This window comes from Brachyistius frenatus, unplaced genomic scaffold (assembly GCF_029030835.1).
Source record: "Brachyistius frenatus isolate BFR_SWC_R1_liver_20210118 unplaced genomic scaffold, ASM2903083v1 Contig_87, whole genome shotgun sequence".
NCBI classification, from domain to species: domain Eukaryota; kingdom Metazoa; phylum Chordata; class Actinopteri; family Embiotocidae; genus Brachyistius; species Brachyistius frenatus.
Window position 1 is genome coordinate 184,425 of NW_027210686.1, and position 25,576 is coordinate 210,000.

General features: G+C 38.5%; 2 protein-coding genes across 2 annotated transcripts in view; one reads left to right on the top strand and one right to left on the bottom strand.

The window, feature by feature from the left end:
• Positions 1-1,113: 1,113 nt before the first annotated feature.
• Positions 1,114-20,238, bottom strand: rgs9a (regulator of G protein signaling 9a). Its single transcript, XM_069709943.1, has 17 exons — positions 20,170-20,238; positions 19,288-19,384; positions 14,990-15,040; positions 14,736-14,842; positions 9,580-9,631; positions 9,211-9,269; positions 7,849-7,925; positions 7,284-7,365; positions 6,996-7,058; positions 5,104-5,133; positions 4,881-4,942; positions 4,346-4,459; positions 3,410-3,525; positions 2,402-2,489; positions 1,911-2,049; positions 1,546-1,628; positions 1,114-1,286 (listed from the first exon to the last, which is right to left on the bottom strand). The coding sequence occupies exons 1-17, from the start codon at positions 20,236-20,238 to the stop codon at positions 1,130-1,132; spliced, it is 1,446 nt and encodes a 481-aa protein (XP_069566044.1). The 3' UTR covers positions 1,114-1,129.
• A 4,232-nt stretch (positions 20,239-24,470) lies between these two features.
• Positions 24,471-25,576, top strand: part of gna13b (guanine nucleotide binding protein (G protein), alpha 13b) — a 23,217-nt gene continuing 22,111 nt past the window's right edge. The window contains exon 1 of the mRNA XM_069709921.1: positions 24,471-24,777. Coding sequence (XP_069566022.1) covers positions 24,495-24,777 — 283 coding nt within the window. The 5' untranslated portion in view covers positions 24,471-24,494. The remainder of the gene's footprint in view (positions 24,778-25,576) is intronic.

Genomic DNA, 25,576 nt, shown 5'->3' on the forward strand with positions numbered 1-25,576 from the left:
TTAGCACACGAAATCCAGATAAACATATTGTACAAATCTCTCATGAAGAAAATAACTACAGTTTAGTAAAAATAAAATCTAAATCTATAGTTCAGGGCTTTTACAAATGAATGTGCTTAATATTCAAGCCATTGCCAAGTTTATTCACACGATGCTGATTATGCTTCTCATTATGCTACGCTGTGTTACAGACTGTTTTAACCTGGTGTCTGGTGAGACATTCCCGCGCTGGCCAGCACGATCAGTGGGCGGAGCTCCAGGATGGCTGGCTAACTTCTGGTTTAGCCCTTATGTTAATAAGTGGGGATAAAATCATTAAAACGCCTCTAAATAAACTGCAGCAACTAAAGCTACAATACTGAGTTTGTACTCGAGAGTTAGATGTGCTGTTAGAAGTCTGGTAATTTACATTAAAGAAGAACAATCACAAGCTCATTGTTCTGGCTTCGTGCACAGCTGCTAATGTTTTAATACTGCATATCATATAATCCCCATAAACTAGCATGTTTTTAATGATTCCACATTTAATCAATTTGATTTGATGATCAAAATCACAAACTTCTTCAGAGGAAAGAAAATCACTGAATCCCCCGAACAACAGATGGCTGCTTCTTAGTGTACACACACACACACACACACACACACACACACACACACACACACACACACACACACACACACACACACACACACACACACACACACACACACACACACACACACACACACACACACACACACACACACACACACACACACACACACACACACACACACACACACACACACACACACACACACACACACACACACACACACACACACACACACACACACACACACACACACACACACACACACACACACACACACACACACACACTCACACCTCTCACACACACACACACACACACACACACACACACACACACACACACACACACACACACACACACACACACACACACACACACACACACACACACACACACACACACACACACACACACACACACACACACACACACACACACACACACACACACACACACACACACACACACACACACACACACACACACACACACACACACACACACACACACACACACACACACACAGTGTTTCTCTACTTCTTCCTGTCTATTTTGCTCATCATGGCTTTGACATCAACCGGAGCGGAGGCAGCAGCAACCTTTGCCTTCTCCTCCTCCTCTTGCTGCCAGAGCATTATGGGATGGATGCCCGGGCTCCGGTTCTGAGCATTTTGCTCCAGTTGGGCCGGACTGGGGTGGAAATAGAAAGAGAATAAATTTGAGGTTATTAGTAAAAGCCTCTTTCACGAGGGAGAGACCATTTTGTTATAAGTGGCTTTAAGTTGGTTTTATTTGTGTTATTATTTTATTCACTGGATTTATCACAACAGCAAATAGGAAGGGGTCAAAGTGCACCAACAAAAGGTCTGCGGGCAGCCAGAGAGAGCTTAAAGAGGACATCTTACTTCATCTTTGATATCAGTATCAGTTAGTGAACGTTAACACCAACCTGAAGTTGTGAGTCTGAGGGTCCAGCGCCTTCTTCTGCATGTCCTTGTACACCGGAGACTTCAGGTAACGGAAGAACGTGTCCTGTGTGGATGAAAGAACACGAGACAGCTGATGAGCTGAGGCTGTCACATCACAGTGGAACTCGTACAGGACATGTCGCGGCCTCCATGTGAAGTGTGGTGTAGCAGTGTGAACTGGTCCTCCTGCTACACCCTCCACGCTACATGTCCTAACAAACACATGTTCAGTCTAGCAAGAGAATCCAGATCTCCAAATGAGCCACAGATCATTTATTTGGTATTAATCAACCACCCAAGCAGGTGAAGTCCAATGTTAGATACAAGCCCAGAACAAGTCACCCACCTTTTTCATGAGCAGGAAGACGTGAGTCTGAGCTGCTTCCAGGACGTAGCGGTGAGGATGCTCCAGGCCTTTCACCGTCAGGCCCATCGTCCTGCCGTCGATGTTGATCCAGCGGGGGGCGCCGGGGGCCAGGAAGGTCCTGCAAACACACACTTCACATCAGTATCATGGAGGCGACATGGCTGGATGCTGTAGTTTAACAACTGTTGGGAAATATAATCATACTGAAACAACCAGTGTTGTAACCTGTGTTTTGGCTTTTGCACTCTTTCATATAGAGATTGAATTTGATTGACACACACTGCTCCATAAGGTCTGATGAAGACGTGGAGCACGACACATTGTGAAACAGTAAATGTCAACAAATGAACCAGGATCCTGTCCTGCATCCTTTTTAGGAACTAAACCCATGAAAGGCAAAAGAAATGAACAGCAAAACTCTCAGCAAACTCACACATATATATCCTAATATTACAGTTTATTGTGCTTACTTGAAGATGGTCTCAGCTTTTGATGACATGGACGATGCAGAGCCCAACTTGAGTTCTTCAGCTGCTTCCCAAAAAGCCAAGTTCTCCCCTGGTGTACAGACGAACACAGTGAAGTCATGATAACACTGCCGTTCATCTGACTCTCCATCCAACACCACATCGTCACATATTCAGTTAAATATCTCATCATCTCAATTCTATTGATTGGCACAAAATTTAGGACAAACCTTCTCCAGACTTTTCAGGAGTCTAACATTTATGGATTATTAGGAAGTTCAGTCATGACATCTACTTTCCCTTCAGGATGAACTGTGATTCTGTAACTTCACCAGTTACAGATGGAGAAGGTTGTTATTTTGCCATCTTGTGCTCATGTGTTTTAAATAGAAAATGTACTTGCATCTAAGCATGTAGGTCTTAAACTGAGGTGTGGTCAGATGCAAGGTTAGTGAATTGATATCTTGAGTCAGTAGTTGTACGATTGTCCAACAGAAACCTGGTCTTAAGTCAATTACACGGTTATTTGAAGGACACATACGTCTATATAAGAGAGAGTTAGATGGAAATACACTTCACTATTCAGGTCTAATTGTAAGATGTAGTTATGTCAGGATAATAGAAAATCGGTTGTACGAGGGTGGATCAAAGGTTCACAAACTGCTCCTGTTGTGCATGAAAGGTGTTCAGCACAGGGGAAAGCATGGAGCACAGAGGAGCTGCAGCTATTTCATCTGTTTAAAATCAAGGGGGTCATGGTGGCCCTCCAAACAACATTTCTGCACCCAGAATCATTTACAAATGGTCGGAGAACCTCCTGATATACAGACATTGTAAACTATGAGTGAGGTTGTGGAAATGAAATGAAGACGTGCTCAAAACCAAAGTCATAGTAACTCATGCTGACAGCTGTAAACAAACACCGTCTCACCGCCGTCTGGCTCAACAAAGTTAAACACCACAAATGTGTGATTCAAAATAAAATGATTTTAATGAAGTTTGGGAACTCACCGCTGAACTCCTTCTTGAGGAAGACCTTGAAGTCGTCTCTTCCTCGCAGGTCGCTGAGCAGCTCGAAAAAGCTGAAGGACCAACGCTCCACTCGCATCTTAGTGGGAACGTCGACTCTGAGCACAAACACACTCCGACACGTTCACAGATACTCACCGTTCTCAATATAGCTGTGGGAAAGATTTACTGTGCAGGCTCACAAAATCCTAATATAATGTCATATGAAATATAACGAAAATACCACAACTCAAATACATATATTTGTTTTCATTCAAAAAAGTGAAATAAGAAGTTTTTGTACCATCTCATCCTACATCTTTCAAGTGTTTCATATCATTAAAAACAAGTTTGTCCACGTAGTTGACAACCTTTAGATTTTAATACAATTACATATACAATTATTTGTGAATTTTAATTGAATTGAATTTGGGAAAAAAAAATCCCCCAAATCCTTCCGCTGGATGCTTTTTCCAGAAGTTTCAACACATCTCAGAGTTCAGACTGAACAGAATTCATCTGCTGAGGAATTTCAAACTGAAGTTGGACACTCAAACTTCTTCTTTTCAAGGTTTACAAATGTTTCCAAAATACAACAATTTGGTGAACTGATGATAAAAACTGACAATCCAATGAATCCTGTTCTGCTCTCACTGGAATATATAAACATGTTGTAGTTTTCCATTACTATTTTTTCTTCACAGAAATGTGGGTGTTCCTCCCTTTTGATTCTGTAAATTGATTCATAAGGTTTCCACCCAAATCTAAAAACAAGCTTGCTTTGAAAGGTGAAGTCAGGAGGCGGAGAACCTACCAGTACTGGTTTTGCTTGACGACACTTATCATACTAGTATTTCACAATAAATGTGATGACTTTGTTTATGATTCATATTTTCCAAGTGCTATTAAGAAGACAGAGCGAACATGTGGGGAACTCACCCTCTCATGTTGAGAGCCCAGTATGAGTCGTTGTCTGTCTGCCAGGGGTTGCTGGGCAGACATGGAGCCAGGAACGGGTCGTGGTTTTTGTAGCTCGTGACGTACTTCACTAACCTGCAGAGACACAACCATCTTTAGACCTTTCCGTAACAGGAGCCTTCAGACCTGACGAGAGCTTCTCATCCCGGGTTCTGCTTTTTTTTTTTACAGTCACACACATTTTGGACGTAAAATGTCATGCTCTCTTTTGAAAATCTTCCATCCATCCATCCCATCCATTATCTATACCCGCTTTATCCTGAACAGGGCCATGAAATAGTTTGTAATTCTAAAATGTGATTTTGTAATAATGAGATAATGCTTTTATAACTAGGAGACACAAATCTCTTCCTCTAATTCTCCACAAATAATTTTCCAACACTGATTAAATACTTTACATGTATTCACACCATGCTGAGTCCAATTTATGAGAAAAACATCCAACATTAGTTTGAACCCTATCAGGTGCTTATGGGCAGGTGCCATAAGAACTTACGCTCCAAGGGACACACTTGATTTGACCTTTGACCTCATGATGGCTTGTTGGTAGAAGATGTTCTGGAATTAAAACAGGAACACAAAATATGATTTGCCATTGTAAACTTATAAGTGTAATATTAGAAAAGTATTCTTTACCATCCACTTCCAAATGAAGGTAATATAATAATAATTGAGATTTTTTTCTTTAGATTTAATTATGAATGAATAATCTGACTTACCTTGCGTCTGTACTCGTCAAAGGTGATTTTCTGAGACAAAAAGATAAAAAATTGGTGCTGTTGAAGATGGTGAGAACCATCTAGTAGGTGAGCATACAGAGGAACATACTGATGCTATGATCTTACATCTACAGATACAGATACTGTGCTGTCTAAGCACAAACACAGCAAGAAAATAACAAAAATAACCTACAATGTCCAATTTATTGGTAAATGTATTTCCCATCGGTCAGAGAGGAGTCCACTCCAGTGTCCAACTTCACAATAAGACTGAATATGTACAATCCCACCACCATGTGTCTCTGTTGGTTTCATACACTACTGATTCTTTAGTAAATAGATCTTGTTTTCCCATCACCACTGTGAAATGCTGCTGTGTCAGAGTCCATCACAGGTTTCCTCTCCACTACTTGATAGCCTTGTTTTAACAAGCTTAGTGGAGTTTTGTGTTGTTGTTTTTTCAAATTAAATAAATTAAGCATCTGTGATGCAGTTGTTTAAAAATCTGTCTGTGTTTTAGAGGTCAATGCCCTTAAACCCTTAGAAACCTTCAGTCAGACATGATTTAGCTTTGTGAAAGTCACTCTGATCAAAATAACTATTTGACTTCTGACACTTTCACGTAGTTCTGATATCACTTAAAATTATAGTATGCAACGTTCGATGAAATCCACCTGAGTGTCACCTGAACACTGCTTCAATGGAAGGATAAGAATCAATGAGATGTGACCTTTAGTACAAAGGAGTTAACATGATCAATGCCACCAAACCGCTTTGATTTGACTGATGACCTACAGACAGAGCAGAATAGGACTTATTTCTTCTTTTTCAGTTTTTAAAGCCTTAAAGTGTTTTAAATATATGTATTTTTTAATTGACATATTTTAATGTGAGCTCAGACTTTGGACCCCAGAGTTTATACACGTTCAAATATTCTCGCTTTACTCTCTTTTCTCCACCCAAGTAAGGAAATCTGTTTGAAAGAAGAAGACAGGAAACAGAGGAATGCAATGAATTCATTTTCTGATTATTTTCATCCTGTACATGTAAAGAAAAGTACATCTTTCAGTTTACCCCCAAACAGAGAGAAATATTAAAGAGCAGGCTGAGCTGTCATTGATTCACAACACTGTGTTAAAGCTCCAGCAGTGCTGCACAATTACAACCCATTCAACGTAATGCACATTTATTATTACAATACAAAAGTCCCTCAAGGAAATAAGGTCCTGGCTGATGACAGGAATACAAAAACCTAATAAAAGCAGTTAATATGTATATTAGAGAGTACAGGCAGAGCCAGAGAATTTATGGCAATTATACTTTTAAAAAGAAGGACATAAATAGGCTATATATATATATTCAAAATAAATGATTTTATTTTTCAATTGACATCATTGTTGCTCAAAATCCCCAAAAGGGCAGTGAGTGTGATACCACTGTGCTATTTTGGGGGATAATTATTACAGATAAAATTAATGTGTATATGTTTATCGTGTGTAAAATCTATAATATAAAGAGGCATTAGTGGTTTTGTATAAAAACCCTCTACTGAATCAGAAAACTGATTTTCTAATCAGTAAAGGAGTGATGGAGAGACCAGAGACCAGAACTAGAGACCAGAACCAGAACCAGAGAGAGTCATGGACGTTCTCGTCCAAGTGGATGTGAGAACAGAGATCAGCCGTGCAGTTCTAATCAACATGTTCAGCTCCAGTACATTTCTTAAAGGATCAGATGAACTTAATCTCTGTGTGTGTGTGTGTGTGTGTGTGTGTGTGTGTGTGTGTGTGTGTGTGTGTGTGTGTGTGTGTGTGTGTGTGTGTGTGTGTGTGTGTGTGTGTGTGTGTGTGTGTGTGTGTGTGTGTGTGTGTGTGTGTGTACTGACCTGTTACCTCATCTATGTTGGGATCAATAAGCCGTTCTGGACCACAATCCATTGCACTGTGAGTACGATGCTGGACACACACAAGAATGATGTTCATTTGATGATGATGATGATGAAGATATATGTATATACACAAAACGCACACATGCACGCACACACACACACGCACACATGCACACACACACACACACACGCACGCACGCACGCACTCACGCACGCACGCACGCACGCCTGCACGCACACACACACACACACACACACACACACACACACACACACACACACACACACTGACCGGAGGCCTGTTCACAATCCAGTAAGCCCTCTCCTGGCACTCAAACACCACACGATCCGGCTTCTTCCTCTCCCTCCCAGCTCTGACACATACGTGGAAGAAAAGGAGTCAAACCACTGTAATATCATTTTGGGAGGAGAGCAACTCACTCTCAAAATGCTGATCTTATATTAAGGGTAGCTTTTAAATACAGTACATAAATAAGTATAGAACAAAATCTGAAGTATTTGGTGCCAAATCTTATTATTTGCATCCACAAAGCTGGTAAACTTAAAATCGTCATTTATTTACTTATCTGCTTTACAAATCTGACACATATAGATGAAGATACAGTTTTACAATTTGATAATAAAGACAACATGAAAAAGGTCAAAGAAAACCTCAGAACCACGATCAACGCTATCTTTACCAGGATTCAATTAAACCCCTGGATTGAATGGAGGTATATACAATCTAAAGATGTCCTCGTCTATCTTCACTGTAAACTGTCAAATTAAGGTTAAAATATTCTTTAAAAAAGTAAAGGTACTGAGTTTCAGTGCCAAGCTGTAACAGTTGTGCTTACTTGTACTGTTCAGTGGCTTGCATCACAATAAAGTCCCACTTGTGGTTCAGCCATTCGTGGAGGTGGTTGTAATGTGCCTGTTTAAAAACACACATACAGCGACGGTCAGCTGTGAAATCACTCAGGGGATTCAGGAAAAGACACTACAAACACTAAAAAGGGGGATGACTGGTTTTCAATTGAAACAATCAATATAATATTGCCATGAATACTTTATGTTTAGTCATCTTAAAATGTTGTAATAAATGGTATTGACCAGGCCGACAGGGTCCTATTTGTTTGTATGTTCTAACTGTAATGAAATACTAATTTGAACCCAAACTATGATCTTTCCCTAAACATGACCAAGTTGTATTTGTGGCCAAATTAAACAAAATGTATTATTAAAATCAGCCCAGGAATTAAAAAATTATTAGATGGTATTATTATTTATTAATCAACAGGGATTTTTCCCAGTTCATCTCTGGCATCTTAGAAACATTCCCAGTGCTGCAAATATCTTTTGTTTTCCATTAAATCCAACATTTCTCCCAAAACCGTGCCAGAAAATGACAGTTGATGTATAAAGTTGCAATATATAATATAATTCAATTAATATAATAATATGAATATAATTCAAATACATTAAAAAAAGAAAGAAGCTAAAATCATCCACAGATTGCAAAGTAACAGCAGTTTTGCCATCAATTCAAAGACATGTACGTATTGCATTGTACAAATGTCTACTGAAGTTAAGATGCTAGCCAGCTAGCTCTGTCCGGTCCCATCTTATAATACCAGCTGCACCTCAGCAGCCAATAGAGAGTCCCTGGAGTCACCTTCAGCTCAACATGAGACTCATCCCAGGGGGTCCCTGCGTTGGGCTGGTAGACCATGAAAGCATCCATATGTCTTCGCTGCTCTCTGTGTGTTATTCAGGGAGGACGCTGAGGACAGGTCGGTCCCAGCAGTCAAGTGTCACGTCTTTGATTTATGGTTTTTCTGTGGCTGTTTTCCTGCTAGTTTGGTCCTGCTATAAACTGAGACAAGACAGCTATAATATAAACTAAAGGCTTAACTGATCACTATTTTATAGTTGATGCACTTCTCAATCAATCGGCAGAGCAAGAATACATCAAATTTGACCCTAAAACTGACGGCAGCCTGGAAGCTACAGTGACTCACGATTACTTATTGCACCATTAAGCATCTTTTTCAAACAGCTACTTTACAACCTGCTTTGCTCCAAAACAAGATTCCACATTAATGTTCTTAAACTTCACTGTCAGTATTTTTCTGTAGCTTTTAGTACTATACAAAATGAAAGCAGTCAATTTACCACAAGGGAAAGCAAACATTGTTATACAGCAGCTCTAAACGTACCTGTTCATAGGGTTCCAGCATGCCTTTCTTTCTAATGTTCCTCCTCGCCAGGTAAATGGCTACAACGACAGCAGAATAAAATCATTAGTAAGCATTTCATCAGAGGGACACAGTTATTGCAAACAGCTGCATGTCATGAAAACTTGAGAAATTGTCCTTTTAGACATGTTATGCAGTCAGTGAAACCTGATGTCTTCAGCTATAGAAACAGACAGAAACCACCAATCTAAATCTGCAGAAATGAAAAAAGACCAAAACTAAAGAACATATCTTTAATATGGTCATGTTTTGTATAAAAGTGCAGCATAAAGAAACTGACTTGACTTCTTATTAAATTCACATTCAGCCCATGTTTCATATTGTACCTACCGTAATCACAGTCCTCAGCAAACCACTTCTGTGTGGACCAGAAGTACGGGGTCTGAAAAGGTTGACAATAGAACCAGTTATAGAGTTCCTTTAAAAATGTACACCTAAAAAAAAAAGGCCTCTCAGAGAGAACAAGGTATGTTTAAATTACAACAACAAATACCGTTAAAAAAAAAGGTTTTTATATAAAAACAAAATGTTTTCCTATCTACCAAAAGGGATCATAAGAAGATAATAAGAAACACCATTAGCATAACTAAACCTCATTGATATAAAATTATTGTCTGCCGAGATAATTTTGAGCCCCCCAAAAGTGCAACATGTGTCTAAAACTGAAATCGAATGCAAAGAGGTTAGAAATGAATACCTGGCTGGAAACCAATAAACACAGCAACGGGGAATACACAACAAAGAAACACAGCAACGGAAATACACAACAAAGAAACACAGCAACGGAAATACGCAACAAAGAAACACAGCAACGGAAATACACAACAAAGAAACACAGCAACGGAAATACGCAACAAAGAAACACAGAAACGGGAAATACACAACAAAGAAACACAGCAACGGAAATACGCAACAAAGAAACACAGCAACGGGAAATACACAACAAAGAAACACAGCAACGGAAATACCCAACAAAGAAACACAGCAACGGGGAATACACAACAAACAAACACAGCAACGGGGAATACACAACAAAGAAACACAGCAACCGGAAATACACAACAAACAAACACAGCAACCGGAAATACACAACAAAGAAACACAGCAACGGGAAATACACAACAAAGAAACACAGCAACCGGAAATACACAAAAAAGAAACACAGCAACGGGAAATACACAACAAAGAAACACAGCAACCGGAAATACACAACAAACGGAAATACACAAAAAAGAAACACAGCAACGGGAAATACACAACAAATAAACACAGCAACCGGAAATACACAACAAAGAAACACAGCAACGGGAAATACACAACAAAGAAACACAGCAACGGAAATACACAACAAAGAAACACAGCAACGGGGAATACACAACAAAGAAACACAGCAACGGGAAATACACAACAAAGAAACACAGCAACCGGAAATACACAACAAAGAAACACAGCAACGGGAAATACACAACAAAGAAACACAACAACGGGAAATACACAACAAAGAAACACAGCAACGGGAAATACACAACAAAGAAACACAGCAACCGGAAATACACAACAAAGAAACACAGCAACGGGAAATACACAACAACGAAACACAGCAACGGTAAATGCACAACAAAGAAACACAGCAACCGATACAGAACAAAGAAACACAGCAATGGGAAATACACAACAAAGAAACACAGCAATCGGAAATACACAACAAAGAAACACAGCAACCGGAAATACACAACAAAGAAACACAGCAACCGGAAATACACAACAAAGAAACACTGCAACGGGGAATACACAACAAAGAAACACATCAACGGGAAATACACAACAAAGAAACTCAGCAACCGGAAATACACAACAAAGAAACACAGCAACGGGAAATACACAACAAAGAAACACAACAATGGGAAATACACAACAAAGAAACACAGCAACCGGAAATACACAACAAAGAAACACAGCAACCGGAAATACACAACAAAGAAACACAGCAACCGGAAATACACAACAAAGAAACACAGCAACCGGAAATACACAACAAAGAAACACAGCAAACGGAAATACACAACAAAGAAACACAGCAACCGGAAATACACAACAAAGAAACACAGCAACGGGAAATACACAACAAAGAAACACAGCAACCGGAAATACACAACAAAGAAACATAGCAACGGGAAATACACAACAAAGAAACACATCAACGGAAATACACAACAAAGAAACACAGCAACGGGAAATACAACAAATAAACACAGCAACGGTAAATACACAACAAAGAAACACAGCAACCGGAAATACATAACAAAGAAACACAGCAACCGGAATTACACAACAAAGAAACATACCAACGGGAAATACACAACAAAGAATCACAGCAACGGAAATACACAACAACGAAACACAACAACGGGAAATACAACAAAGAAACACAGCAACGGAAATACACTACAAAGAAACACAGTAACCGGAAATACACAACAAAGAAACACAGCAACCGGAAATACACAACAAAGAAACACAGCAACGGGAAATACAACAAAGAAACACAGCAACGGAAATACAAAACAAAAAAACACAGCAACCGGAAATACACAACAAAGAAACACAGCAACCGGAAATACACAACAAAGAAACACAGCAACGGGAAATACACAACAAAGAAACACAGCAACGGGAAATACAACAAATAAACACAGCAACGGTAAATGCACAACAAAGAAACACAGCAACCGATACACAACAAAGAAACACAGCAATGGGAAATACACAACAAAGAAACACAGCAACCGGAAATACACAACAAAGAAACACAGCAACCGTAAATACACAACAAAGAAACACAACAACTTCCAAGTAGTTGAACAGCAAACAAACATGCAGCTGCAGTTGTTCAAATGGTCAGTCGTCAATTTGGCACTGATTGTCATGAAACATTTAAAGCACATGTGGCATACCTTCTATAAATATACACTCAAAATCAAAATTTAAAACAACAAATATTATGAACTTTAATGGAGATTTAACAAATTAAACAACAATAACACTGTTGTCTGTATTTTTCGGTTGTTTATATACAAAAATATATATATACTGTACTGTACTGTACTGTACTGTATATACTGTATATAACGTGCATTTTATATTTAATATTTTTTTACTGTTATCTTATTGCTTTTTATTGCTTTCCTGTATGCTACTGTAGCGAAAAAAATGTCCCCTTGGGGATTAATAAAGTAACTACCTAACCTACCTAATCTAAAACCTCCTAAAACAAGGAACGAGACAAGTCTCATGTTGCTCATCACTGCTCTTCTTCTTAAAACCCTTGAACCAATGAATTCCACAAGAGGCAGAAGTTGCAGTGATTGATGGGACAGATTTATATGTAGATAAGGCAAGAGTATAAAGTTATAAAACTTTAAAATTAAGAAAGGTTTGTGGTGGCTGGGCCTCCCCTGCTTGTACTAGTATGTGCAGCACGTTTCAGGCCATTCATTTGCTTGCGTTGAGATGAAAATACATTTAATCTCATCTCGGTGACAGACGAGGTTCCAATATCAGCAAAGACAGCAGATGCTAAATTACAAAATAAGATGGTAAACAACGATAACTGTTAAATGTCGCAAGAGACAGTATAATTGTACAGATTAGGTGATTCAGCTGTTACAGAGGTGTGCTTACGATACAGACTTTGTTTCAAATAGGTCTCATGATTGATAGATGCATCAAAAAGGCCTTATTCATTATCAAACATATGCCCACTAAGGGGCATTCCAGGCCTTTGAAATTTTGCAAAAAACTTAGTTCCAGAACAAATTACAAATTATTACTATTTTTTTTTTCTAAACCAGAACCTATGGGTGTAGCTTGAGAAACAGGAATCATTAACATGATCTTGTCAATATCCAAATCCAAAACATGTAACAGGATTATCTCCAAAATGTAAAATAGCTTTCTCCAGCCCGAGTCTGAGAATACACTTTATATAAAAGAGAAGTGCAGGAATATGGGATATTTAATCATATAGAATGAATATGTTTAAAAACAATTCAACGTAATTTGTTATGTTCAAAATGTGTAATGACACTGAGCAGTTATCTTCATACATGTACATAACATTTACCATACATATCATCATACATACTTGGTATGCCAATGACTCAAATGTATTCTTGATTTGTTTGTATTATGATTATTTTGTTTGTGCAGAGAACATGTCGGTGTTACAAACTGTTTTGGAGATTTGGTGAACAAACATGTGGAGCAGAAATAAAGTAGAAGGAAGAGATCATTAAAAGGTGCATCAGCCCATATCATCAATCAAATCAGCTTCTCTTATTAATGACGGAGATACTGTCGGCATATCAGGTAATAGATTGGACATGTAAATAATTTAAATTTGTCATTAATTAAATGTCAAAGTAAACAAAGAATATTCATCTAATATAATGAAACCAGGTCCTGGAATGATATTGAGAAGCGAGCAAAAGTAAATTGCACACACTTAAAGCTCCAAATGCAATTAATTTATTATCACAACTAATAAAGAGCAAAGATGTCACTGATGTTGAGGTGTTACTGAATGAATTCTATCAGGAGCTTTGAGTCTGCATATTTACTTCAGTCATTAATGAAATGTCCAAAGCTGGTAGCTACTCAGGAGATAATGAACCCAGATGAGTGGGTGGGAAGGCTTTTGAATTGTTACCTCCTTACGTGTATTTTAATCAAGTTAATTTGTTAGTGACTGTGGTTGCCTTTTATATTTTATGGCAGAGATTTCATATTCCATCGTGATGAGCTCCTGCTGCCTGATAAACATTTAATTTAATAGACAAAAGTCATCTACATTTTTTATATGATTCACTAAATTATAAGGTTGCATTATAAATATTGTTTTAATTATTTCTATTTCTGGTTTGAGCTGGCAGAAGTGTAATTTCACCTCAAATTGACACCAAACTTGTGCTGCAGTGCATCTCAACCGATGCACCACCCTACTCATCAGTCAACCAGGAAGATTTGCAAAATGCAAATAGGCATGTATTCACGCTCAGACTAGCTTTGTGGGCTCGTTATGTTCTCGTGTCCATCCAGCCATCCCATTCTCCTGAACGTTATATCTCAAGAATGCCTTCGAGGAACAACTTCCAAATTGGCACAACTGTTGACTTGGATGCAATCATTCTATTTCGGTGGTCAAAGATCAGTGTCACTGTCTCCTCATGTCAGTTTCATTATTGTGAGGCCATAACTGAAGACCAGAAGAGGAATTGTGTTGGTGTTTCACATTTGGTCTGGTCCTGAATCTGTGATATTATCCACCTTGAAACTGTGCTCATTGTAAGCCAACACATCTTCTGCTGTAAGGCTGGAGATGTGTAGAAAGCATTCACGTTTTAGAATTGGTTGGTTCTATGCAGCCACATCCAAGTTTGAATTATTTTTACTCAGGCAGCACAGAAGAAACCAGGATAGAGTTTTACCTGGAAGCGGTAGAGGCTGGAGTCGTTGCACATGACCAGCTTCTTGTGGTTCTGCAGCGGGTAGATGTGTCCATACGCCACCAACATGGTGCCGAAGGCCTCAGCCTCTGGAGCACCGACCGGATGGGAAGAAGAGGAAGAGGCAGCGAATGAGAGCAAACAGCAAACAGCTGTTGTTTTCTGTCTTCATAGTAATAACTGGATTATCATGTTTTAGTAACTAGTCTTTAATCTTTGTAGTTTACAGATTTTACCTTCTGAAGTGGTCTTCATCTTGTTTGCAATCCATGCAATTGTGTCATTACCTGTCGGGAAACACAAGGAAGAGTTTAAATACAGACTCCACACACACACACACACACACACACACACACACACACACACACACACACACACACACACACACACACACACACACACACACACACACACACACACACACACAGGTAATCAGACGGACTGTGTTATTGTACATTGTGGCTGTGGGTTGTTTTCATTTAGTTAATCTTCATGCTATCTGTTAATCAACCATATGATATAATATTTCTGGTCATAACAACACCATATCATTTCATAATGACAAAGGTTAGTTTCAATGGTGTTTTTGTGAAATGAAATGCTTTGTGATACAATTTGATGAATAACATTAAAGGAATCTCATAATAACAAATAAGTTTTGTAAAAATATATATTTTTGTCTTAGTGTAAAAAATGTTTAAAGATATGAAAATTGAAATTAATATTTTGGATATCAAAACAATTTTTAAAAAAGTATTTGTATTTATTATTATTAATAGGATGTTTATGTAAAATGTATGAGTGACATGATTATATATAGATATAGTTTTTGTTCAGTCTTTGGGGTAATGGGCCAATAACGTCTTTCCACTCGTTTTTATTTGAGTGCTCCCTGAAGCATCACATCTACAGTAAATTGAAGGGATGGTGGGAAACTAAATAACTGGCAGCAGCAGCCAGGAGACGTGACAACACATTAAAAACTATAGGTCACTCTAGATGAATTACACAACTTGGCTTCTGTTCAAACTAATCATTTTGTAAACTGGAGATGTTGTACTCAAGCTCACATGTTGGGCTTGGCCCATTTAGCCACGCTGACATTTCCCTCGCTGGTTTTAGACCAGATTAAAATGCTACTTTGGCTCCCAAAGCAAAGTCCAAATCTCATCCAATTGAGTTTCCTTATTTAGCTCCAGTTAGAAGCTTAGGGAGCGAGGCAGTCTGTCAGCGTCGTCCCAGACTCTGTGCTTCAGAAAATGCAAGTCAATTTATAAAGTGCAGTAAATGCACAGGACTTTAAATAGAAGGTCAATTAAGAGACATACGATTATTCACGACTGAAGTACTCAGTACACTACAATTAGAACAAAAATGAGTTCATTTATTCGTTTAGTTTTTCTATTCATCATTTCACCATTCTGTTTTGTGGTATTTTTAATAAGTTGGGAAGTCAAGCAACTTTTGCTCTAAATAATGTCCAGAAAATTGCTTTATGTCTATAGTCAATAAGTGTGCAAAAACAAACTATACTACAATGCAAAGATCTGAAATAAAATACAAATTAATTACAACAACAAGAAAACTAAAAGTTCCAAGATCTTAAATATGTTGAACAATAATACGTGATATATTTTCACATCCAGCAGACACAGGACGTATCATCATCCACTAGGAGTGATAATTATAATAATAACAATATTCATACACTTGTAGCTTTGGTTTTGGCCTCCACCAACCACTGAGGGAAATATCTGGCTGTTCAGCTGCTGAATGTACTCGTATATTATAGTATATTATCTTTTTGTCTGTAACTGTGTCTGACTGCTGTTTGCTGATGAGACTAATATGTATGGGCCAGGAAATACAGATATAAAATAAGAGACATTTTAGTTTTCAAAATAGTCAGTTATATGTAATAAAATGTTATAAAAATATAAAATGTCATAATATAATGGAAATGTTAAAAATGATATAAAATGTGCATTAAGTACAACTTTGATTTGATACCCGCTCTGATTTTGTATCGTGATTTTTTTTTTTAATGAAAATATTAGCCGAATGAGCAAATTAACAGGGTGAGTGATGCTGATCTGTAGTTTGTTATGTGTCAAACACACACAGACGCCTCAAAAAGTCAGCATCTGCTCCAATGTGTTAGATATAAGACCAGGTTATAAGATATAGATATAGATATAGATATAGATATAGATATAGATATAGATATAGATATAGATATAGATATAGATATAGATATAGATATAGATGTAGATGTAGATGTAGATATAGATGTAGATATAGATATAGATATAAGACCAGGTTATAAGATATAGATATAGATATAGATATAGATATAGATATAGATATAGATATAGATATAGATATAGATATAGATATAAGACCAGGTTATAAGATATAGATGTAGATATATGTAGATATAAAACCAGGTTATAAGATATAGATATAGATATAGATATAGATATAGATATAGATATAGATATAGATATAGATATAGATATAGATATAGATATAAGACCAGGTTATAAGATATAGATGTAGAAATATGTAGATATAAAACCAGGTTATAAAATATAGATATAGATATAAGACCAGGTTATAAGATATAGATATAGATATAGATATAGATATAGATATAGATATAGATATAGATATAGATATAGATATAAGACCAGGTTATAAGATATAGATATAAGACCATGTTACAAGATATACATATAGATAGAAGACCAGGTTATAAAATATAGATGTAGATATAAGACCAGGTTATAAGATATAGATGTAGATATAAGACCATGTTATAAGACATAGATATAGCTATAAGACCAGGTTATAAGATATAGATGTAGATATAAGACCAGGTTATAAGATATAGATATAGATATAACACCAGGTTATAAGATATAGATATAAGACCAGGTTATAAAATATAGATGTAGATATAAGACCAGGTTATAAGATATAGATATAGATATAAGACCAGGTTATAAGATGTAGATGTAGATATAAGACCAGGTTATAAGATATAGATATAAGACCAGGTTATAAAATATAGATGTAGATATAAGACCAGGTTATAAGATATAGATATAGATATAAGACCAGGTTATAAGATATAGATGTAGATATAAGACCAGGTTATAAGATATAGATATAGATATAAGACCAGGTTATAAGATGTAGATGTAGATATAAGACCAGGTTATAAGACATAGATATAGATATAAGACCAGGTTAAAAGATATAGATATAAGACCAGGTTATAAAATATAGATGTAGATATAAGACCAGGTTATAAGATATAGATATAGATATAGATATAGATATAGATATAGATATAGATATAGATATAGATATAGATATAGATATAGATATAGATATAACACCAGGTTATAAGATATAGATATAAGACCAGGTTATAAAATATAGATGTAGATATAAGACCAGGTTATAAGATATAGATATAGATATAGATATAACACCAGGTTATAAGATATAGATATAAGACCAGGTTATAAAATATAGATGTAGATATAAGACCAGGTTATAAGATATAGATATAGATATAAGACCAGGTTATAAGATATAGATATAGATATAGATATAGATATAGATATAGATATAGATATAGATATAGATATAGATATAGATATAGATATAGATATAGATATAGATATAGATATAGATATAAGACCAGGTTATAAGATATAGATATAGATATAAGACCAGGTTATGAGATATAGATATAGACATAACACCAGGTTATAAGATATAGATATAGATATAGATATAAGACCAGGTTATAAGATATAGATATAGATATAACTCCAGGTTATAAGATATAGATGTAAGACCAGGTTATAAAATATAGATATAGATATAAGACCAGGTTATAAGATATAGATATAGATATAGATATAAGACCAGGTTATAAGATATAGATATAGATATAAGACCAGGTTATAAGATATAGATATAGATATAACTCCAGGTTATAAGATATAGATGTAAGACCAGGTTATAAAATATAGATATAGATATAAGACCAGGTTATAAGATATAGATATAGATATAGATATAGATATAGATATAAGACCAGGTTATGAGATATAGATATAGACATAACACCAGGTTATAAGATATAGATATAGATATAAGACCAGGTTATAAGATATAGATATAGATATAACACCGGGTTATAAGATATAGATATAGATATAGAACCAGGTTATAAGATGTAGATGTAGATATAAACACAATATTATGGAAAAAGGAGCAACACTATTATTCATCTGGGAAAATTACATCATGTATGAACCTTGTGTGTGTGTGTGTGTGTGTGTGTGTGTGTGTGTGTGTGTGTGTGTGTGTGTGTGTGTGTGTGTGTGTGTGTGTGTGTGTGTGTGTGTGTGTGTGTGTGTGTGTGTGTGTGTGTGTGTGTGTGTGTGTGTGTGTGTGCGCGTGTGTGTGCGTGTGTGTGCGTGTGTGTGTGTGTGTGTGTGTGCATCAGTCTCACCAGCGATGACATGTGGGATCGTGGTGACGTTGAGTTTCTGCTCGGATCCTTTAACTCCACTTTTCGGGTCCTGCATCTCCACCAAAACGGCCTCCAGCTGACAGCAGGAGATCCATCAGCATTCATTCATACAAACAAACCTCGAGAACATTTGTCTTAGATGTCAATATAATTGTCCCCACAGGACAGGAAAAGCTGCAGGCGCAGCATGGACACTAAAGCTGCATAAATAACCATAAGGGAACAAATGGAGGATGAATGTATAATTGGTGGAAGTCATTGTTTGAGTGAAAAAGTGGAATCTTGGTTAAAGTTGTCACGAGACAGACTGTGAATTACATTATTTGATTGTCTTCAAATATCTTTAAAAATGCCATGATGTCAGAACTATTTCCACTGAAAATCCAAAGTCTGTATATCTATTCATCAGTCAGTTAAAAGTTGACGTCCTCTGGCTGCTACCAGGTACGATCAGGTTTCCACTGCAGTGACACCTGACCGCAGAGCAGCAAAGCTAATGGGCTTTAAAGTGGAATTAGAGATTATCTTTAATAAGCTGCTGCTGCTTTACTGGTAAAAAAGTAACGATTAAATGTCAAACCACCAATCAGATCCTATATAGCAGGAAAATCAGTCTGTACGTGTTACAGTTGTTGTGTTTTTTTTTTTTTCACAGCCTTTCTGCTTCATACATTTTGAATGCAATAAAATCAAATGTCATAAATTATCTAGAAATTCAGAGGTTTAATTTAACTTCAAATAACTTTTAACAATCAACATATATTTAGAGTCTCAACTTTTCCAATTCTCAGATCAAATTTAGGACAATTGACATTTATAATAAATAAAATACTAATAATGATAATACATATATTCACACACCTTTTTGAGGCAGTGCATCCGGGGCTGGAAATGTTGCACCCGGTCAGGACGGGCTGTTCTAATAGTCATATTTCCAGACAGATGAAGACCAAATCCAATGAAGAGAATAAAATCAAATCCTGGTGTGAAATATCCCCGTTGTGATGGGTACAGCTGCTAACAGACAAGTGTCAGCATGTACTGGAGGCGAAGCCACTCCTCCTCCGTAGAGGTTTTAAAGAACAGGACAGGTAGGATGAGTTTATCCACCAATCAGCAGGAAGCTTTTTCTGTCAGCTCCTTCACAGAGGAAAGCCTGTCAGCAGGGAATCCTTGTAGTGCCAGAAAAATGGATGCTGGAGCGCTCCACTCTCTCCAACACTATCTGGGTGGTCTGACTAATTGATATATTAAAAGACAAAAAAATTATGCATTGTTTTTATAATCAATTTAAAGGATGCAATGTAAAAAGAAAAGTGGTTTACAAAATGTAAAACGTAAAATGAACAAGCAGATGTAGGAAAAAAGTTACGCAAATGATCACCTCTCATTAATGCAAAAACAAAATGAATGTATGACTGTCAAATTGAATGATTGCAAAATGTCAAGCTTTCTGTGTCCTTCACGTTTCACTTGCTTCCTACTTTACTCCATGAAGGGGCTGTTGCTCTCCGGTCTCTCGCTTTGGTGCATTTCCTTTTATCTTTCAATACTAAGAGTTGAATGTTGAATAACGTCAAACTCTTCAGATACCGCTAGAAAACTATCACTAATGCTTTCACATGTATACAATAAGATGCATGACATCTTCAACCAGCGCCATGTTGTGGCTGCTGAGCAGCATCGGTCCAGAGATCCCAGCAGGACCGCTTTACAACGCTGGAACTGTCATTACTTCAAATCTGGACATGTGAGTCAGAGAAAAGAGCAGGAAGTCCCTGAACCAATAGTTCTCCATCATGGACACTCGTGTGATCAATAAAGTTGATCTGTCTATCAGCCCGGCAGGGTGCATTCAGAGCTGAACGTATCTTGCTGTGAAAACTATGTGAGGTTGTATATCAGCTGCCACACTATAACAATAACTCACCTCTGGCAAAATCCATCACAGTACAATAACACTGTTGACTGTGTTTCTTGGTTGCTTGTATATTATATGTATATTATATATATAGATATATACTGTACTGTATGTATATATATACATATATATATATATATGTTGACTGTGTTTATTGGTTTGTTGTATATAATATATATAGATATATAATGTACTGTATATATACTGTATATACTGTGCATTTTATATTTTATATTTATATTTTTTACTACTATTTACTGCTTTTTTATTTTATTGCTTTTCTATTATATTATTCTATTCTATTATTTTATTCTATTGTTTCTATTATTGCTTCTGTATGTATGCTGCTGTGGCGAAAAAATTTCCCCTCGGGGATTAATAAAGTATATACCTACCTACCTACCTACCTACCAGATTAATTACCATTAAACCTGCAGCGTGAAACCTTTGTCTCCCCATTCTGCCAGCAAGTGTAATGGAGAGTAAAATACGGAGATATTTCTGTGGTGATGGATGTTTAATCAGCATTGTGTGAAAGGCTTGATGTAACATGTTTCTGTGCCAGTCGGTGTCCCAGCATTGGTTAAGCTCCCACAACCAGCTGCTGGCTATCACTTCTGACGTATTAATCTTCCACACACATTTAGAATATTTACTGAAATGTCAAACTATTCCTTAAATTAATCAATCGTTTTTTATGAAATATTTTAATCATGAAATAACGTCTGTCTTTCTAATGTTTCATGTAATGTATAATTATGGTGTCATGGTGACCTAAGACCGCTAACTGGCCTGAAGGTACATTGTTATGAGACTGCCCAGACGTCCCTAAAGTTACCGTTACTCAGATATTTTGTGCCAGTTTTATTTTATTTATTAATTTTTTTCATTTAATACAAAAAAAAACCACATCAGAACTGGGGACTAGTAGGTGGTATACTGTTTCAGCATTCAGTTAATCAGATCATAAATTATGTGCTGCATTCAAATTATGAAATAAATTCACTGCGAACATCACGTGTTTATTAAACTCCAGTTTAGAGTCCCGAGCAGAGACTTGGTTAAAGAGGACGAGGGTCGGCTGAGGGAGATGAGGGAGATGATGGAGATGAGGGAGATGATGGAGATGATGGAGATGAGGGAGATGATGGAGATGATGGAGATGAGGGAGATGATGGAGATGAGGGAGATGAGGGAGATGAGGGAGATGATGGAGATGATGGAGATGATGGAGATGAGGGAGATGATGGAGATGATGGAGATGAGGGAGATGATGGAGATGAGGGAGATGAGGGAGATGAGGGAGATGAGGGAGATGAGGGAGATGAGGAACATGATGGAGATGAGGAACATGATGGAGATGATGGAGATGAGGGAGATGATGGAGATGATGGAGATGATAGAGATGAGGGAGATGATGGAGATGATGGAGATGAGGGAGATGAGGGAGATGAGGAACATGATGGAGATGATGGAGATGATGGAGATGAAGAAGATGAGGGAGATGATGGAGATGAGGAAGATGATGGAGATGAGGGAGATGAGGAACATGATGGAGATGATGGAGATGAGGAAGATGAGGGAGATGATGGAGATGAGGAAGATGATGGAGATGATGGAGATGATTGAGATGAGGAAGATGAGGGAGATGATGGAGATGATGGAGATGAGGGAGATGAGGAACATGATGGAGATGATGGAGATGATGGAGATGAGGAAGATGAGGGAAATGATGGAGATGAGGAAGATGATGGAGATGATGGAGATGAGGAAGATGATGGAGATGATGGAGATGAGGAAGATGAGGGAGATGAGGGAGATGAGGGAGATGATGGAGATGATGGAGATGAGGAAAATGAGGGAGATGAGGGAGATGATGGAGATGATGGAGATGAGGAAGATGATGGAGATGATGGAGATGAGGAAGATGAAGGAGATGAGGGAGATGATGGAGATGATGGAGATGAGAAAGATGATGGAGATGAGGAAGATGATGGAGATGATGGAGATGAGGAAGATGAAGGAGATGAGGGAGATGATGGAGATGATGGAGATGAGAAAGATGAGGGAGATAATGGAGATGAGGAAGATAATGAGGGAGATGATGAGGGAGATGAGGAAGATGAGGGAGATGATGGAGATGATGGAGATGAGGAAGATGAGGTAGATGATGGAGATGAGGGAGATTAGGAAGATGATGAGGGAGATGAGGAAGATGATGGAGATGAGGGAGATGAGGAAGATGAGGGAGATGAGGAAGATGAGGGAGATGAGGAAGATGAGGGAGATGAGGAAGATGAGGGAGATGAGGAAGATGAGGAGATGAGGAAGATGAGGGAGATGAGGAAGATGAGGGAGATGATGAGGGAGATGAGGGAGATGAGGAAGATGAGGGAGATGAGGGAGATGAGGAAGATGAGGAAGATGAGGGAGATGAGGAAGATGAGGGAGGTGAGGAAGATGAGGGAGATGAGGGAGATGAGGAAGATGAGGGAGATGATGAGGGAGATGAGGAAGATGAGGGAGATGAGGAAAATGAAGGAGATGAGGAAGATGAGGGAGATGATGAGGGAGATGAGAAAGATGAGGGAGATGAGGAAGATGAAGGAGGTGAGGAAGATGAGGGAGATGAGGGAGATGAGGAAGATGAAGGAGGTGAGGAAGATGATGAGGGAGATGAGGAAGATGAGGGAGATGAGGGAGATGAGGAAGATGAGGAAGATGAGGGAGATGATGCTCCAGTAATCTGTGCGACCCACCCAAACACTGAAGCGGAGCTCGCTCACGCGCCTCGCCCGCCACTGTACCAAGCACTCAAGCTGCGTTCAAAAATATTGGAAATATGTCAAATTAATTAACATACTGAAGCAACACCTGGGATCCAGTGACAGATAAAAATAGACCTATGCATTAAAATATCCCTCGATTGAAGATTGTTGTTGATTTTTTTATGTTGCCTACCAAACACATGTGTTTGTTTGTAAATAAAAAAATGTTGTGCATTGATGGCAATTGGCTCTTTAACTGCTGTATTATTGTTGGAATATGGTATACTGTAGAAATCACTGACTTCAGCAATTCCGAGATTCAATTTGTTCATGGTAAACTTTATAGTCACCATTTACTGACGAGCTTTTAGCCGATTGAACTGCACTAATAAAAGTCGTGGGGATGTTGTGTCTGTGGATTCCGACGGCCCTGAACGCAGCTCGGACTGGCTCGCGCTCAGCCCTCGCGCTGCTGCATCGATGAAGTGGTTTCAAAGATGGCGGATTTCCTGCCGTCCCGCTCCGTGTTTTCTGTGTGTTTTCCGAACTGTCTCCTCACGAGCGGCGAAGCAGAACAGCTGCGGAAATCCAAAGAAATAGATAAGTGTATTAATCGAGACAAAACGTATGTGAAAAGGCTCGTAAAGATCTTATTACTTGGAGCGGGCGAGAGCGGCAAGTCTACTTTCCTCAAGCAGATGCGCATTATTCACGGACAGGACTTCGATCAGAAGGCCAAGGAGGACTTCAGAGCCACGATCTTCAGTAATGTTATTAAAGGTAAGCCTGCTGTGGTCTGTTGTGGGGAAGATGGCGGCTTCAGCCCGCGCTGCGGGTCTCCAGGAGCCCGGACTGGGAAGTTGGTAGCATGCTAGCTGCAGCTCCACCGTTTGACAAAGCTCGTGCGGCTCGCTGGTCCAGAAACGCCCCACGGTGGGGGGTGGGGGGGACCTGGTGGTGTCTGGGTGGGGGGGGGGGGTTTGGGGGGGACCTGGTGGTGTCTCGGTGGGGGGGTTGGTGTTTACTCTGAGCTTCTTATACCAATAATAATAATCTTCTTACTGAAGTCCCACGTTGCTACTCAACGGTTGACAGCGATCAGTGTCCTCATGGATGAACCATGTCACCTGGCTGGAGGAGAACGTGACACCCGAACATCCTCAGTACCGTCACGTGTTTACTGTACACTTCACCAGCATGGGCTGGACCCACACCTGGACCCACACCTGGCCCCACACCTAGACCAACACCTGGCCCCACACCTAGACCAACACCTGGCCCAACACCTGGCCCCACACCTAGACCAACACCTGGCCCCACACCTAGACCAACACCTGGCCCCACACCTAGACCAACACCTGGCCCCACACCTGGCCCCACACCTAGACCAACACCTGGCCCCACACCTAGACCAACACCTAGACCAACACCTAGACCAACACCTGGCCCCACACCTAGACCAACACCTAGACCAACACCTAGACCAACACCTGGCCCCACACCTAGACCAACACCTAGACCAACACCTGGCCCCACACCTAGACCAACACCTGGCCCCACACCTAGACCCACACCTGGC